At 45.4% G+C, this 18,205-nt stretch overlaps 1 protein-coding gene across 1 annotated transcript in view; it reads right to left on the bottom strand.

Moving 5' to 3' along the window:
- SLC35F2 (solute carrier family 35 member F2) overlaps nt 1-7,398 on the bottom strand; it is a 77,130-nt gene extending 69,732 nt beyond the window's left edge. Inside the window, exon 1 of the mRNA XM_040426267.1 lies at nt 7,299-7,398. Within this exon, the coding sequence (XP_040282201.1) occupies nt 7,299-7,339 (41 nt within the window). The 5' untranslated portion in view covers nt 7,340-7,398. The remainder of the gene's footprint in view (nt 1-7,298) is intronic.
- Nucleotides 7,399-18,205: the final 10,807 nt, after the last annotated feature.

Raw genomic sequence — 18,205 nt, 5'->3', positions numbered from 1 at the left:
AGACGTGATCTGCTCCGCCTATCCGGCTCGCCGGGAGGAGCTGGACACGTATCTACACAGGGTTACTGATCTTGGGCACAAGTACGGCGGCACGGCTTTTTACGATTACCACCGCTCCTTTTCAGCCAAGGCCGCCGCCGCGCTGACCCAGTTTAAGTTCTCCGTCAACTGGGCTACGCTGGACATGGAGTTGTTCTGCCGGCATTTCGCCGGTCTCCGGGCCCCCACTTGTTCGACTTGTCAGTCGATTTTTCATTCCACAGAGTGGTGTCCTCAAACTGCCACGGCCCAACCAGACAAGGTCATTCCAGGCCCCTCCGGGGTCCCCCGCAGTCCCTCCTCCACTGATAAGTTGGGCAGACCCATTGTTTACCTTGGCAACAGCCAAGTATGCAACAACTTTAACTTTGGTTCCTGTCTCTTCAGCGGTTGCAGGGCCCTGCACATCTGCTCCATCTGCTTCAGGGCTCACCCCAGGTCCACATGTCCCAAGAAGGCGTCCAAGCGCCTATGACTGGCCGATTGCGACATTGACCTCCTGGCCCTCCTGTTACGGGAACATCCGGTTCCGGGATTCGTGGACTTCCTGATCGCTGGCCTCTGCTTCGGCTTTGACACAGGGTTGGTGGCACTCCCCCATTCCAACTGGGAGTGCGACAATCTGCAGTCAGCCAGGTCAGATTCCGCCACTGTGCAGGAACTCCTGAATTCGGAGGTGGAGAAAGGGTTCCTCCTGGGCCCTTTCAACCAGGTTCCTTTCTCTCGCTGGCGGATCAGCCCCATAGGAATAGTGTCCAAAAAAGATTCAAATAAAAAACGTTTGATTTACGATCTCTCCGCCCCCCATGATTCCGTCATCCCCAGCATCAATTCACTCAATCCTTCCGAAGAATTTGCCATGAAGTATGCATCCATCGACGAAGCCATTGCCCTCATCCTTAGCGCCGGGAAAGGCGCCTGGTTGTCTAAAACTGACATAGCGGACGCCTTCAAACTGCTGCCTATCGCCCCTCACCTATGGCAGTTCTATGGTATCCGGTGGGAGGGCAGGTTCTATTTTGCCAACAGGTTGACTTTAGGCTCTAAAAGCAGCCCGTGGTTATTCGACCAACTGGGGCAGGCTCTACACTGGATCCTGATCCGCCACGGCAGCGCCCCAGCGGTCATCCACTACCTGGACGACTTTCTCCTCATAGAACCTCCGCTATGTCAGCCATCCGGGCTGCACTCCCTCCTGGAGCTCTTTGCCGCCCTTTACATCCCAATATCGCAGGGGAAGACCTCGGGGCCGGTCACTTCCATCACCTTCCTGGGTATTGTCCTGGACTCAGACAGGATGGAGGCCAGGCTTCCAGAGGCAAAGCTGTCCCAAATCCGGGAAGTCGTGGCCGGGGCCATCACCTCTTCCCAGGTGACCAAGGTCGAGCTACAGTCCATCCTGGGTCGGCTGAACTTTGCCTTGAGGGTGATGCCCCAGGGCAGGGCCTTCATTTCCCGCCTGCTCTCGCTCCTTCCTACAGCCTCCGAACCCAGCAGCATTGTCCACTTGGACAGGGCTGCCATGGCAGACTTGCGCATGTGGGACAGCTTTCTTTTATCCTGGAACGGGGTCAGCCTGTTCGTCCCCTCATGGTCCCAGTCATCTACCAGGGTGTTTTCCGATGCCGCGGCATCCCGGGGTTTCGCTGCCATCTTCGGGTCCCAGTGGTTAGCTGGTCCATGGCCTCCTCAGGTCAGCTCTGACCCTCAGTCCCTCAGTTCGTCACCGTTTCTGGAATGTTATCCCATCGTGGCGGCCGCATCCGTCTGGGGTCACCTCTGGGCTAATTCCAGCGTCATGTTCATCTCTGACAGTCAGGACCTGGTGGACATCATCTCCAAAGGCCGAGTTAAGTCTGCCAGGGTCATGTCCCTTTTGCGCAAACTGGTCTGGCTGGCCATGATCAATAACTTTCATTTCTCATGTTCCCATATTCCAGGTGCCAGCAACACGGCGGCCGATGCCTTATCTAGATTCAATTTTCAAACCTTCTTTCAGGCATGTCCAGAAGCAGACCGGACCGGGGCCCGGATTCCCGGCTTCAGCGACCTGATGTTGGATTGAGGTCTCTGCTGGCAACCGCCAAGGACCTCATGCACCGATCCCTCTCTGTCAACACGGCTCGCAATTACAGCACAGGTTGGAACCTCTTTCAAAAATTTTCCAGGGACCATCCTCAGCAGGATACGGCCTTCGTTTCTTACATCATGGCTTTCATGGCCCATTGCCATGTCAACCTCAAGCTGGCACCCAGCACCATCCGTTTGTAACTAGCCGGGGCACAACATTTCTTAGTCCTACAGAATCCAGAGGTTCGCTCGGCGTTCACATCCCAAGCCGTCAAGGCCACACTCAGGGGCATTGAGAAAAGCAGTAAAGACTCAAACCCGTCCCGTCGGCCGGTCTCCGGCGAGCTATTCAGGCAGCTGTCTGCATCCCTAGATGGCAATCCTTTTGGCCCTTCCGTTAGTCTGGTCATCAAGGCCGCAATGTATCTAAGCTTCTACGGCTTCCTACGTCCAGGAGAATTCTCAGTTTCTTCCCAGAAGACGATCTTTCTGAAGAAGAAGCAGCTGTCCTGGAGCCAGGATCATCTGGTGTTAAGCCTTCCTTCCACCAAGACGTCCCAAACCGGTCCTCCCATACAGATCTGCTTCTTCAAGTCCGAAAACGCCTGGTGTCCGGTGGTGGTACTCCAACGTCTCCTTGATTCCAACCATCTCCAGATCCAGAGTCTCCTTTGCTTCCATTCCAAGGGAAACCCCTATCCACGCCACAGTTCGTCTCACACATCAGATCCCTGGTCGCAGGGTTGGGGGTGGACCCCAAAACTATATCGGGACATTCATTCCGCATCGGAGCTGCCTCAGCGGCTTCCAAGCACGGGACGCCTCCGCACGTCATTCGTCACATGGGTAGGTGGAGATCTGCCTGTTTTTCCCGGTACATCCCGGATCCGCTGACTGAAACCCGTCAGGTATTCCTTTCCTTGGTTTTGTAATACTGTTCCTACATGCATTAAACAGCAGCACTTCTCCTACCCGGTGTCTTTTGGCTCTCTTTTAGGCAGGCCCACGTCCCGTGGCTCCAGGCACACACCAGCCACTGTTAGGGCCCCTTCCTGTCACCTTACTGACCGTGGCCGCGGCCACAAATAGTTAAGGCTGCGTGCAGCCTGTAATTGTGGGAGGGGCCAGGTCCCCCTTCTTAAACCCCCTCGTCCAGCTCACCTCACCGCGCCCGCCGACTCGCACTCCCCCCCCCCTTTCTTTCTACTCTCCCTAGGGTTGGCCCTCTTTTAGGCAGGCCCACGTCCCGTGGCTCCAGGCACACACTAGCCACTGTTAGGGCCCCCTCCTGTCACCTTACTGACCGTGGCCACAATATAATGTAATATTCTAGTACCTCTATTGCAGAAAAGGGGAAAAATTAAGGCATTAGGGCAGCGCTGGCTGCTGCAGTTTACAGCCTACTCTCCCATGTACTGTAGTTCCAAGCGGTCCCGGGTAGTTTCAAGCGCCATTTGGTGTTCACTCATCAAAATTGCACAACCAAGCTCTTCGGGTTTACAAATGAAATTCGTGATCGTTACGCGCTGATGCAAGTCTGCAGGGAGCGCTAACGATGATACAACTGTAGATGAATTCTTAAAGGTAAATGACATTAATCCTTATGAAAAGGTGTAGTAATCTGAGTCTTACTCCTCTTCTAAAATCCATATTCCCTCCTTATACCTTGGTTGAAACTAGGTACTACTATGCAGTCTAATGCCCTTCTTTGTATGAAGATGCCTTCATTTGAATACATTGCTTTAGGCCTCATGCACTCCACCGTTGTTGTGTTCCGTGTCCGTTGTTCCGTTTTCCATGATTTTCTGCGGACCCATTGATTTTCAATGGGTCCGTTGAAAACTCGGATAATGCACCGTTTGTCATCCGCGTCCGTGTTTCCAGTCCGTCAAAAATATATGACCTGTCCTATTTTTTTCACGGACAACGGTTCGCGGACCCATTCAAGTCACTGGGTCCGTGAAAAAACACGGAGGCACACAAGATTGTCATCAGCGTCTGTTTTTTTCCTATCATTTGCAAGGCAAACAAAAACGGAAACGGAACAACGGAACCCCGTTTTGCGGACCGTGAAAAAATACTGTTGTGTCGTGAGGCCTTAGATGGATTCTCAATACCATTTGGCCAGAGCTACAGTTCTGCATCGTGTATGATTTACACACAATCAATTTGATGTCTTGAGGTCATCATGATAGGAGATCAACAGGAAACCCTTTCCACTCATTTGTTTACCGAAGAGTAACAAATTTAACAGTCTCCTACATTATAGCAGCTGTCACCCTTTAGCCAGCAAAAAATCTCCCTCTCTCAGTTTTAGGGCTCATTCACTCGGCCATTCCGTGCATTGGGACCGCAATTTGCTCCCGCATTTTCCCCTCTCAGATGCCATGGACACTTTTGATCACAGCATCTGAAGGGTTTAAAGAGGACCTTTCACCGATCCCGACATTGTGAACTAAGTATCATGACATATACAGTGGCGCCCAGGGATCTCACTGCACTTACTATTATCCCTGGGCGCCGCTCCGTTCTACCGTTATGTCCTCCGGTATGTTCGGGGACTTGGTTATAGTAGGCGGAGACTTAGTTATAGTAGGCGGAGTCTGCCCTTGTTCTGCTGGGCGTCTCCTTATCCTAGGCTTTAGCGCTGGCCAATCGCAGCGCAGAGCTCACAGCCTGGGAGTTTTTTTTTTCCAGGCTGTGAGCTCTGCGATGCGATTGGCCAGCGCTACAGCCTAGGAGAAGGAGACGCCCAGCAGAACAAGGGCAGACTCCGCCTATTATAACCAAGTCCCCGAACATACTGGAGGACATAACGGGAGAACGGAGCAGCGCCCAGGGATAATAGTGAGTGCAGTGAAATCCCTGGGCGCCGCTGTATATGTCATGATACTTAGTTCACAATGTCAGGATCAGTGAAAGGTCCTCTATAAGGTGAAATAGGGCTGAGTCCTTAAGGGGTTAAGAATAGGAGGCAGGATGGAAGGATGTTTTTTTCCCTGTAAAAATGATTTTTTTTAACAAGTTCCTGCAGCATAGCCCCTGAAACAGAAGATTTATACTTACCTGCTCCATGCCGCCCTGGTCCTTTGCGGTGCTCTGCCTCCATCTTCTGGTTCCTGCGCTGTTTACACCTGGCAGTGCATGGCCATGGTCACATACACCGCTTCAGCAAATGACTGGCTTCAGCAGTGACATGCTGCTTGTGGCCACATTACTGCTGAGTCATTGTCTTGAGAAGTGCATGTGACCATGACCATGCACTGCCAGGTGAAAACAGTGCGGGGCTTGGAAGATGGAGGCAGCGGGGGCAGTGCGGAGGACCGAAACGGTGGGGAGCAGGCAAGTTTAACTCTTTGCTTTCAGGGGCAGGAACATGTTAAAAATTCATTTTTACTGGGAAATCCTTTTAAGCTCCTAATACACTGTGTACTGGGAACAAGAGTTCATATAAACGCTCACTTCTGATAACTGGCCTGTATAATCGTGCCACCGATCAGCTGATAAACAAGGAATCACTCGTTTGTCGGCAGAGTTGCATATTTTATCAGGATGAAAGATGTACAATAATCGGCAGCACATCTCTGTGTAATCAGGGATGGACTAGCAATAATCAATATAACTAAATGAAGGAGGAATGACTGTGGTAGCGATCATTCCTTCCCAGTCAGTTTACATTGGCCTGTGTAATAGGGCAATGCAAGTGAGCGACAATCAACATTTTTTTATTTATTTGCGGCCCCTTAAAATAGAGCGATGTGACAATGCGGCCCTCAGACCAATAAAGGTTGTACACATCTATCAGACATTTATGGTATATCCTGTGGATTACTCATTTAACATTAGTGAACGTAACTTGCAAATTAGATATGAAAAAATTTGGAAACACCATGAAAGCTCCCTGGCCACATTATATTTTACATAGGAGGGCTAGGACGAGTAGTTGCAGAGTTCATTTGGAACTGAAATTATTAACTGCACTGTGTGGTGATGAAACTGTCTTAGGGTGGGTTCACACTAGCCTTAGGGATTCCATTATGGCTTTCCGTTATAACATGGTTATAACGGAAAATAACGAAATCCATAAGACGGAAGGACGGATCCATTCTTCTGCCCATAGACTTGTATTATGACGGAATACAAATCGGAAGCCTTTAAAAGGCATTCCATTTGCTCTCCGTCCTAATAGAAGTCTATGGGAATCAAAACAGATCCGTCTGGGTCCCGTTATGCAAGACTGAAAACAAAGTTTCCGTCATAGAGACATTCACTACTTTGGTCCCTGATGGAAACCAAACACCCGCTGAAGTCTATGAGTTTGTGAAAAACCAGCTACACAACATGTATGGCATTCGTGCTTGGCCCATTTTTTCACTGACCACTGATAGGAGATGATGAGCAGTGTCCGTGGAATACCAAACACGGATCCTTCATGGGCATTTTAACGGATGAAGCACGGATGGATTTTCCATAGATGTGAAATGTTCATGGAAATGTGATTGAGACCTCAGTCTGCACAAGTCCTTACTTTATACCTCTACATTTGGCTGCATGATATGATATTAAAGGGTTATTCCTATCGCAGACTTTTAAGGCATCGACCCAGGATATGCCATAAAAGTCTAAAAGACATGGATCCCACCTCTACCTGCACCTATCTCCGGACCTCCATCCCACATGGTGAGGTAGCCACCTCATCCAGGTGGAGAATAAATGGAGAGGTGGCCACATATGTGCACAGATTTCAACTTTCACTTCTATGGGAGTAACTGAGCAAGCCTGGTTGGCTGTTTCTGCGCCAGAAAGAACAGAGAGAGTCCAGCACAGGCAACCATCTCTTCATTCCCCGCCTGGATGCAGCTGCCATTACATTAGGTGGGACGGGGTCAGAGGACCTTCATCTATCAGATAGTTATGGCATAGTCTGTGGACTGGACTATCTCTCTAACGTTATTACCCAGCCAATCCTGAAGGATAAAAAGACCAACTTCTTGTTGCCCTCTGAACCATCAGCTCCAAGCCTTCTACAACAACAGCATTCAGCTTTTCATATGCATATAGTTGATGGCCATTAGAAAATATTTCTGCCTCTTCCCAGTGGACCACGTCTCTGATTTTCTGCGTACTATTATTTTCTTTAGCTTAACTCTGCATATTAGATATTACATACAAGTAAATATTCTACATACCAATTGAAAACCTTCTCTTTAACCTTTACAACAGCCTCCATGAAACGGCTTCTCCTAGGCTGAAGCTCTACAGAACTCTCATGAGTGCTTATTACGTCCATACTGGTGTCAGATCTTCTTTGCAGGTTGCGGCTGAAGGGACGGATGCAGTATAACAACGTGTCAAAGGCTAAAAGTGCTGAGAAGCAGAACGTAAACTTTATAGTGAGCTGCTGAATCATTAACTGTCCTAACAAGGTTCAGGCAGGTTATATAACTAGTCCAAGATATGAGATGTGATTAGGTACTCCCACAGGAAAGTCTTTTTAGTTAGCATTAGCAAATAATGGTGTAATTATTCACACTTGTACCACAACAATAGCTTCACGCAGCACAGGGCGAGGGAATGTTTCCTGACGGTCACTAAATTAAGATCCACTGATTAGTCAGACGACACCACATCTATATGAAAGATCTGTTTTATCTTTGCTGTAGTCAGTAGTTTATATTATAGGTCAAAGTTTTAGTATTTGTCTGCAGGAATGCACAGGTAGATATGCCATGAAAGTTTTACCTACAGTCATATGTAACACCACAGATAACACAGTGATAACTCTCTAAGGCTACTTTCACACTAGCGGGTTCAGCAAAAACGCTTCAGTTACTGATAATACAACCGTCTGCATCCATTATGAACGGATCCGGTTGTATTATCTGTAACATAGCCAAGACGGATCCGTCATGAACTCCATTGAAAGTCAATGGGGAACGGATCCGTTTTCTCCGCATCCCAGGACAGAAAGCAAACTACAACATGTTGCGGTTTGCTCTCTGGTATAGGAACGCAACTAAACGGAACAGAATGCATTTTGGAGCACTCCGTTCTGTTCAGTTTTGTCCTCATTGCCAATAAATGGGGACAAAACTGAAGCTTTTTTTCCCTCCGGTATTGAGACCCTATGACGGATCTCAATACCGGAAAATATTAACGCTAGTGTGAAAGTAGCCTAAGTACAGAGGCATTGATCAAATTCTTTTGTCCATATGGAGAAGCAATTGGAGGAAAATACTGGCCCAGAGGGAGGTTAGATGGATTTTTAATCTAGTTACCGCTCTGGTTACCCCAAGGGGGATTAATGAATGTATTAGTTATGCTCCCTTTTTGTAGGGGGGGTTGAGGTTATTGTAGGTTGGTATCTTGTTCTACAGTCTTTTCTTGGGTGCAGTTGGCATGCTATACATCTCTACGTGGTTCATTAAATATACTGTATATGATCCAGACAGCACTCTATGTGAAATCCTTTATGGTACCCACTGCAATGTCTCAGCTCAGTGCGAGCCTTTCTCAGGCTTAGGCCTAATGCACACTACCGTTGTGTGCATCCGTGGCCGCTGTGCCGTTTTCCTTTTTTTTTCACGGACCTATTGACTTTCAATGGGTGCGTGGAAAAATCGGAAAATGCACCGTTTTGCAGCCGCATCCGTGTTTCCTGTCCGTCAAAAAAATATGACCTGTCCTATTTTTTTGACGGACAACGGTTCACGGACCCATTCAAGTCAATGGGTCCGTGAAAGAACACGGATGCACACAAGATTAGCATCCGCGTCCGTAGGTTACTTTTTATACAAACGGATCCGAAGATCCGTCTGCATAAAAGCTTTTTCAGAGATGAGTTTTCACTTCGTGAAAACTCAAATCCGACAGTATATTCTAACACAGAGGTGTTCCCATAGTGATGGGGACGCTTCTAGTTAGAATATACTGAGAACTGTGTACATGACTGCCCCCTGCTGCCTGGCAGCAGGGGGCAGGCCCCCCCCTCCCCTGTAGTTAACTCATTGGTGGCCAGTGGGCCCTCCTCCCTCCCCTGTAGTTAACTCTTTGTTGTCCAGTGCGGCCGGCCCCCCCTCCCTCCCCTGTAGTTAACTCTTTGTTGTCCAGTGCGGCCGGCCCCCCCTCCCTCCCCTGTAGTTAACTTGTTGGTGGCCAGTGGGCCCCCCTCCCTCCCCTGTAGTTAACTCTTTGTTGTCCAGTGCGGCCGCCCCCCCCCCCTGTAGTTAACTCGTTGGTGGCCAGTGGGGCCTCCCCCCTCCCTCCTAATTAAAATCTCCCCCCCTATCATTGGTGGCAGCGGAGAGTACCGATCGGAGTCCCAGTTTAATCGCTGGGGCTCCGATCGGTAACCATGGCAACCAGGACGCTACTGCAGTCCTGGTTGCCATGGTTACTTAGCAATTTGTAGAAGCATTATACTTACCTGCGAGACTGCGTTGTCTGTGTCCGGCCGGGAGCTCCTCCTACTGGTAAGTGACAGATCATTAAGCAATGCGCCGCACAGACCTGTCACTTACCAGTAGGAGGAGCTCCCGGCCGGACACAGACATCGCAGCCTCGCAGGTAAGTATAATGCTTCTACAAATTGCTAAGTAACCATGGCAACCGGGACTGCAGTAGCGTCCTGGTTGCCATGGTTACCGATCGGAGCCCCAGCGATTAAACTGGGACTCCGATCGGTACTCTCCGCTGCCACTAATGATAGGGGGGGATATTTTATTTAGGAGGGGGAGGGCCCACTGGCCACCAACGAGTTAATTACAGGGGAGGGAGGGGGGGCCCACTGGCCACCAATGAGTTAACTACAGGGGAGGGAAACGGATCCGTCCCCAATGACTTGCATTGTAATTCAGGACAGATCCGTTTGGCTTCGCACGGCCAGGCGGACACCAAAACGACTGTTTTTTTATGTCCGTGGATCCTCCAAAAATCAAGGAAGACCCACGGACGAAAAAACGGTCACGGATCACGGACCGTGAAAAAATACGGTCGTGTGCATGAGGCCTTAAAGGGCATTTGTCAGCAGATTTGTACCGATGAAACTGTCTGACCTGTTACATGTGCGCTTAGCAGCTGAAGGCATCTGTGTTGGCCCCATGCTCATATGTGCCCGCATTGCTGAGAAAAAATATGTTTTAATATATGCAAATGAGCCTCTAGGAGCAACGAGGGCGTTGCCATTACACCTAGAGGCTCTGCTCTCTCTGCAACTGCCGCACCCTCTGCACTTTGATTGACAGGGCCAGGTGTGATCATGTTTTCACTGCCTGGTCCTGTGAAAGTACAGAGGGCGCGGCAGTTGCAGAGAGAGCAGAGCCTCTAGCCCTGTAATAAAAGTGGGGATCAACTGCTTTAAATACTTAGCATAGTCAACTTGCATAATTATACATCATTAGGGGTTGTCTCACTTCAGCAAATGGTATTTATCATGTAGAGAAAGTTAATACCAGACCCTTACTAATGTATTGTGATTGTCCATATTGCTTCCATTGCCGGCTGGATTCATTTTTCCATCACATTATACACTGCTCGTATCCAGGAGTTATGATCATCTGCAATCCAGCAGCGGTGGTCGTGGTTGCACACTTAGGGCTCATGCACACGACCGTATGTATTTTGCGGTCCGCAAAAAATACGGATGACATCCGTGTGCATTCCATATTTTGCGGAACGGAACAGCTGGCCCTTAATAGAACAGTCCTATGCTTGACCGTATTGCGGACAATAATAGGACATGTTCTAATTTTTGGCAGAACGGAAATACGGAAACGGAATGCACACGGAGTAACTTATGCTTTTTTGCGGACCCATTGAAATTAATGGTTCCGCATACAGTCCGCAAAAAAACAAAAAACGTTTGTGTGCATGAGCCCTTATTCTAATCTATATTGCACATCCCACTACGTTTCTGTGTTTAACCTCTTTATTAGTGGCCGCCTTAGATAACGGCATGTTATACCCACAAGGCAAAAATATATATTAAAAATGGAAATATCTGCAATATCAAAGATGATCAAGTGATCGAACTAAAAAACATCTGCATTATTCCTAATCACACTGGCTGTATGCTGTGAACTTAGCTATGCACCTGGAGACCAGATATGGATCCCACGAGGGATTCTAATCCACAAGGTACCGCACCGAATTCTACTATTACAGGAGGAGTTGGGAATTGTAATGATAGAATTGCCAGAGCGGCTGATATTTTTAACAATGTGGTTGTTGACGCACAATCTTTAATTGACTTTAATGTGCATACTGTATCTCATTTGTTAAAACCTATGGACCAGGAACTTTGTGCATGTTGGGATCTTACTTCTTTGCATGACCCTACTAGGGGTACGTATTAGAAAGTTCCCGACAAGATGTGGATCTGAAATAGGCACACATAGCCACATCTGGTGGAACTGCCCTAAGATAACTCCTTATTGGCAGAAGGTTTGCAGGATTCACGTTTGCATCTCTTCGAAACTGTGCCTTTTTGGGATGACCGGGAGTCTCAAATGCCCCAAATATGCATGAACGCTGTGCAGCATCCTATTGGCGTCTGCTGATAGCAGTATGTTGGAAACAACCAGATCCACCTACTGTTCAAAATTGGATCCAAAGGTGTGATCAACTATACCACACATTGGGACTCCCGAACACCTCTCCAGTTCGAAGATATATGGAAGCCTTGGAAAACCTTCAGGAATTTCTCAGATAGCTAAGTTAACACTGTTAGTATAGAGTAACCTAGTACTAATGTTATCAGAGTGACGGGGTTAGTTCCTGTATGCTACATTCGATAACATTATCCTATAGGACAGGTTAACACATTCAGTCAGACTCTATACAATATTATCCTGTTTCGGTGAGATTACTCATGAAGTAATATGATTTAAGCTGCAAAATACTCCTTCCCTCCCCTTACTCATTTTACCCTCTGACTCCCCCCCCCCCTCCTTTCTCATCTTCTTTTCTCTCTTAATTTGTTTCTATTTATATGAAGATACTCTCACAGATGCAAAAGTATATTAGATCTCAAATGTTCTCAGCCATGAATAAATCAGATTCTTTTCATACATACATACCGGATCTGTTATTGCATCTAATATCAGCCTATGGTATATTTGGGCGCTTTGGTGTTTTCTCTGTTATGCTTCGTAAAAACAATAAAAACTATTTTAAAACAAACAAACGGAAAGTTCCTGACAGAAGTTTACACTGATGAGTTTAAGAAACAATGGGAATCAGTGTTGTCTCTGAATGCTCCTTTAAGTTAATGACTTTAATTGTTAATGAAGAGAAACGAGTCTTTGATCATATACATCTTTATGAGGATTTGGATCAGAAAATTAAAAACACTTTAACCAAAATAAAGGGTCAAATCAAACGCAGCAAATTCTTACGAGATTTGGAGGATTACAAGACCGGCTTGGTTTATAATTGGCCGTAAACCTTTTACACCAAGGTCTATTTAGAAGAAATCCAAAAAACAAAAATATAAGAGTAATTCCTCAGTAAATTTCAGCTCAACAGACTTAGGGCTCATGCACACGAACGTTTTTTGCGTTCCGTATACGGAACCATTCATTTCAGTGGGTCCGCAAAAGCAACGGAAGTTACTCCGTGTGCATTCCGTTTCCATATTTCCATTCCGCAACATTTTGAGTCATGTCCTAATATTGTCCACAAATCACGTTCCGTGGCTCCATTCAAGTCAATGGGTCCGCAAAAAAACAGAAGGCATATGGACCGCTTTCGTATGTCATCAGTTTTTTTGCGGATCCGCGATTTTCAAAGTATATGCCCAACCCACTTTTGCTATGTGCTCTGTGTTTATCAACATTAGCCAAGCACATGTGCAAGCCTAACTAAAGTGAGTTGGTTAGTTAATTCACTGCCAGACATGGATGTAGGAAAGCTTATCACCGTCATCCAAGGACACCCAGAAATATGGGACACAAGGTGCAACAGCTACCATGACCGGGTAGCAAAGGAGCGGTCCTGGGAGGAGGCGGCACATACCATGCTGCCACAAGAATGGGAGAAGGCGAACTCCAAGAAGCGGGCAGATTTAGGTAAGACCTCCCATGACCAATATTTTACTGTGTTAATAATGTAAACATGTGTATAGTAGAAACTTGCAAAGTTGCCCCTAGCTTACAATCAAACTAAAAATGTATGTGTTGTTAGCTCAGTTTGAACTTAAAAGGTTTTTCATCGGATTGTTTGCTATGGTCAAGTAAGGCAGTTCTGTTGTAGACCATTTGAATTCATTACCACATATGTTTTACTTAATGTATTTGTGCACAGTCTGCATTTGCATAGCTATAGGGGAATAATAGCCAACACATGGTGATATGGATTAGCCATTTGTGTCTATGAGCCCACAATGGGCATGTCCCTGCCATATAAAATACTTCTGCTGTCCCCTGCACCCGTGTCTGTCCTATAATAATCCGTCGACGAAGGGCATTGTATCGCCCTGTTGTGGCTACAAAAACTTCCAGACAAGGGGATGTACAGCCATTATCACACCACATGGGCAAAAAGCAGCCTTTCATAATTGTTGATGTCACACACGATGCAAGGCTTTTTTGTGGCGCAATAAAGCCTGTACAACCCACTGTATGGAAGTTGTTTTAGTCACAACAGGGAGATGCAGTGTCCTTCGTCGCCGGATTTGGAGTGAAACGGGTGCAGGGGACAGCAGAATTATCTTATATGGCAGGGTCACGCCTATTGTGGGCTCATGGACACAAATGTCTATAAACCATTTTGTGACCTCTACATCTGAAAGTGATTTGATTTTGCATTAAAATTCACATAAACACTTTGGCCTGGTAAATGTAATCACTAATTTTATATACCAACAAATATAAAATGTGTATGGAATATTTATGGGTATTCTTTCTGTTGTATTTTCACAGTCCGTAAAGTCAAAACCAGATGGCAATCTTGCAGGGACCAATTTCGAAGGGAACTGGCTTCTGCACATGGCCGCAGTGAGGATGGTGGGCCCAAGAAACACCCATACCTTTATACAAGGCAGCTGCAATTTCTAAAGCCAATTCTGGATTTGAGGCCGTAAGAACATACTGTACTTTATGTTTGTAGAATAGGAGTGATTTTTTTATGTTTGTAAAAGATGTGTTCAAGTAGTAAAGGCCACTAGTCCTCCAATATAGCAATATATTCGGAGAACAAGAATTTTAAAGCTCTAGGACATGCATGCTTTCCTTCATTTGTCTAACATCTTCTCGTGCATTATGGTATTGATTTTTCTGTTCTTTTCTCTGTTGTGCATTTTTCAAGTTATTCTTGAATTTTTTACATTTTTTTATCCATAATTTCCTGTTCTAATTTGTCTAGACTATTACATAATCTTTCTTGCCAAATATTAAATTCTTCGTTCTTTGGGAGCATCTCTATTGTCTTTTTCATCTGGTTTATTTTGTCTGTTGTTTCATCCAAAATTTGTGTCCTCCTTTTAATGATCAGTCGGACCAATGCTGTAGACTGTGTCATAAAGAAGGAATCCCATTCCTTGTTAAAATCTGGGCCACAAAGGTCCTGTGCTGGAATTTTGGATAATCGCAGCTCTTTTGGGATTTTACCGTTTTCTACATATTGATTTAAAGACCCTATCTCCCACCTCTGTTTCAATTGTTTATGCAAGAGTGTTTCTAATGCTCTAAAGATCTCTGACATTGTTCTATCTTTTGTTATGTTAACATCTGATGTTTCTACAGCCTCAAATGTGAAGGTATCCACCTTTAAACGTTTGCTCTCTACGTGGTTCCAGATGTCCATGGTCTGCAGTCAGAGAGCACAACTAAATTTGGGTGAAAATTTTTAATATATAGAATTAAAGTAATATAGTGGCTTACCTGTCTTCTAACCCTATCAGAAACCCACAGCAAGAAACGTATATTTTATACTGCATCTGCCATCTACCCAGATGGCTCCTCAACATACCAGTGGGTCAATTCCGACGCATAAAAGAAATTGCACGAGCAATGAGCAATTTGAGTATGTGGCAAAATTAATGAAAGAACAATTTGAGTACCTGTAGCTAGCCAGCTAAGACCTGTCCTAGGTTGCTAACATAGCTTATATGTGTATACAGCTAAACCTGCCAATAACCTTAATACAGTTCCTATGTTTGTGTGTTAAAGACAAAAGCAGAGTTATTTACAGTGATTTCATGTTTGGATGTCATAAAACTGTTATATATTGTGTTCACAGAAGCAGAAAAGATAATATGCCTTTAAGAGTCATTATATGATGTAAGGTAAGCTCAATGACACAGCAGAAACAACAGAAAGAATAGAGTTAAACTGTTGTTGCTGGGCAGGAGTCTTGACCAATCACAGCCAGCCTCACACACTGCCTGTGTGGGAAATTCCCCTAGCAGGAGCTGCTGGAATCATTATTCACCAGAGAGAGAAACTGAACAGACATTCACTCCACTAAGAGCTGTGTTTTATGGAAGCAGAGGCCAAAATAGGTATTTAAAACAGTTATTATAGTGATTAGAACTGTATACTGAACCAGTTATATGCGTATTTACTTACAGTTCCACCAAATTCAATTGCAAACTACAAAGTTCACAATCCAAATTGCATACAACCATACCAGATCATACTCAACCAATCTGCAAATAGTTACTGCTAACTTGCAAATTGCGACCAAATTCAGCAAGTAGAACTATTAGTTAGACCTCAGATATATCTCTAAGAGAGATCATAAAGTGCTTAAATAACTTAAAATGAGAGTACAGATACTGAAGAGAGAAATATATCCACAATTTTATGTTGAATGACAAGATTGAACAGTTGAACCACCATCTTATGCATACTGCCATTTTGCGATATCTTTTCAACACGTGTTATGTACATGGCCTATCTGCTGTGGAGGCGGCAGTGTTATATATGAAGAAAAGTTGAAGTTAATAAAGAAGTTATTTCAAGCATTTGGTGTGATCTTTAAACCTACTGTTTCCAAAGAACGGCGCTAGAGGAATTACGGAGTAACAGACAATCTGGTTAGACTAAAAAGTCAGAGATATCAGAACAGGTATGGACGAACATCGGTCGGGACGGTTCGCAAACGCGATCAAATGTTCGCGAACCGCAAGTTCGCGGCGGGCCCATTCACTTTAATAGCAGGCGAACCTGAAAAACCAAAGCTTATATTTGCAGCCACCAAATTCTTAGTAGAAGTGTACAAATAGTCCCACAACATGTACAGTGACATACAAGAGTTGGATTAATGACAAAAATTCTAACAAAAAATATGTATCTTAATCAGGGGACATTTTTATGCGTCTTAAAGGGAAATTCTCTGAAATGTGCCCTGTTGGAGCCTAGAATTTTTTTATTTTAAAGCCATGGGAGTACGGGCCTTAAAAATTAGGCATTCACCTGACATAAAAGAAATTCTGATTATGTGGCTCGAGGTACATTATGCAGTCAATGGATAAACATTTTACTGTAGGCCACTGGACTACAGGCCCCAAACATTAGGCATTCACATGACAGAAAAGATCAAGTGATTATGTGGCCGGAGGTATATTACACGGTCAATGGATATCAATTTTACTGCAGGCCAGTACAAATACAGGTCAAATCCATATGTTTAAAAGAACTAAAAATATAAAATTGGATTTAAAACATGGCTAATGAAATCCCCCCTCTTGAAAAAAAACCTAATTATAATAGCTAAAATTCGATAACACGTGGTCGTCACTGGTGTTGAATTCCTCCAAGGCCGCAACAATTATTCATTCAGCGTACATAAAAGAACAAGTATGTGGCTGGAGGTAGATTACACGGTCATTGGATATCAGTTTTACAGCAGGCCAGTGTACTACAGGCCCCAAAAATTATGCATTCAGCATACATAAAAGGACAAGTAAGTAAGTGGCTGAAGGTAGATTACACGCTCAGATATCAATTTTCCAGCAGGCCAGTGTACTACAGGCAGCAAAAATGATGCATTCAGCGTACATAAAACAACAAGTAAGTATGTGGCTGGAGGTAGATTACACAGTCATTTGATATCAATTTTACAGCAGGCCAATGTACTACAGGCCCCAAAAATTATGCAATCAGCGGACATAAAAGATCAAGTAAGTAAGTGGCTGAAGGTAGATTACATGGTCATTGGATATCAATTTTCCAGCCGGCCAATGTATTACAGGCCCCAAAAATTATGCATTCAGCGGACATAAAAGATCAAGTAATTAAGTGGTTGAAGGTAGATTACATGGTCATTGGATATCAATTTTCCAGCCAGCCAATGTATTACAGGTCCCAAAAATTATGCATTCAGCGTACATAAAAGAACAAGTAAGTGGCTGAAGGTAGATTACATGGTCATTGGATATCAATTTTACTGAAGGCCACTACAAATACAGGTCAAATACAAAGAACTAAAAATATAAAATTGGATTAAAAACATGGCTAATGAAATCCCCCCTCTTGAAAAAAAACCCTAATGATAATAGTTGAAACAAGTGGTCGTCACTGGTGTTGAATTCCTCCAAGGCCCAAAACATTAGGCATTCAACGGACAGAAAAGGCCTTTTATGACGCTGTATTTACCTAAGACAGGGACCAATATTTGTTCTGGGTGGTGGCGGATATTTGTAGGCTGGCATGAGGAAATTCAATTAAACGTGGTCATCACAGGTGTTGAATTCCTCCGAGATCCATGTCTCATTCATTTTTAGAAATGTGAGGTAGTCCCCACTGTTGTGAGCTAGGCGAGTGCGCTTATCGGTCACGATCCCCCCTGCTGCGCTGAACGTCCTGTCGGACAGGACACTGGACGAGGGGCAAGCCAACAGTTCCATGGCAAATTGTGCCAGCTCTGGCCACAGGTCAAGCCTGCACACCCAGTAGTCCAGGGGTTCCTCGCTTCTCAGAGCGTCCACATCGGCCGTTAACCCAATGAAGTCGGACACCTGTCAGTCTAGGCCTTCCCTGAGGCTGGATCTGGAGGGCGGCTGTCGATGGCTTGGCTGCAAGAATGATTTCATATCCAAAGTGACCAACACATCTTCAAACCGCCCTCTTCTTGCATGCGCTGTTGGATTGGTACC

The sequence above is a fragment of the Bufo bufo genome, chromosome 3 (assembly GCF_905171765.1).
Source record: "Bufo bufo chromosome 3, aBufBuf1.1, whole genome shotgun sequence".
NCBI classification, from domain to species: domain Eukaryota; kingdom Metazoa; phylum Chordata; class Amphibia; order Anura; family Bufonidae; genus Bufo; species Bufo bufo.
The sequence above is the reverse complement of the archived record's forward strand: the minus strand, read 5'-3'. Positions and strand labels throughout refer to the sequence as shown.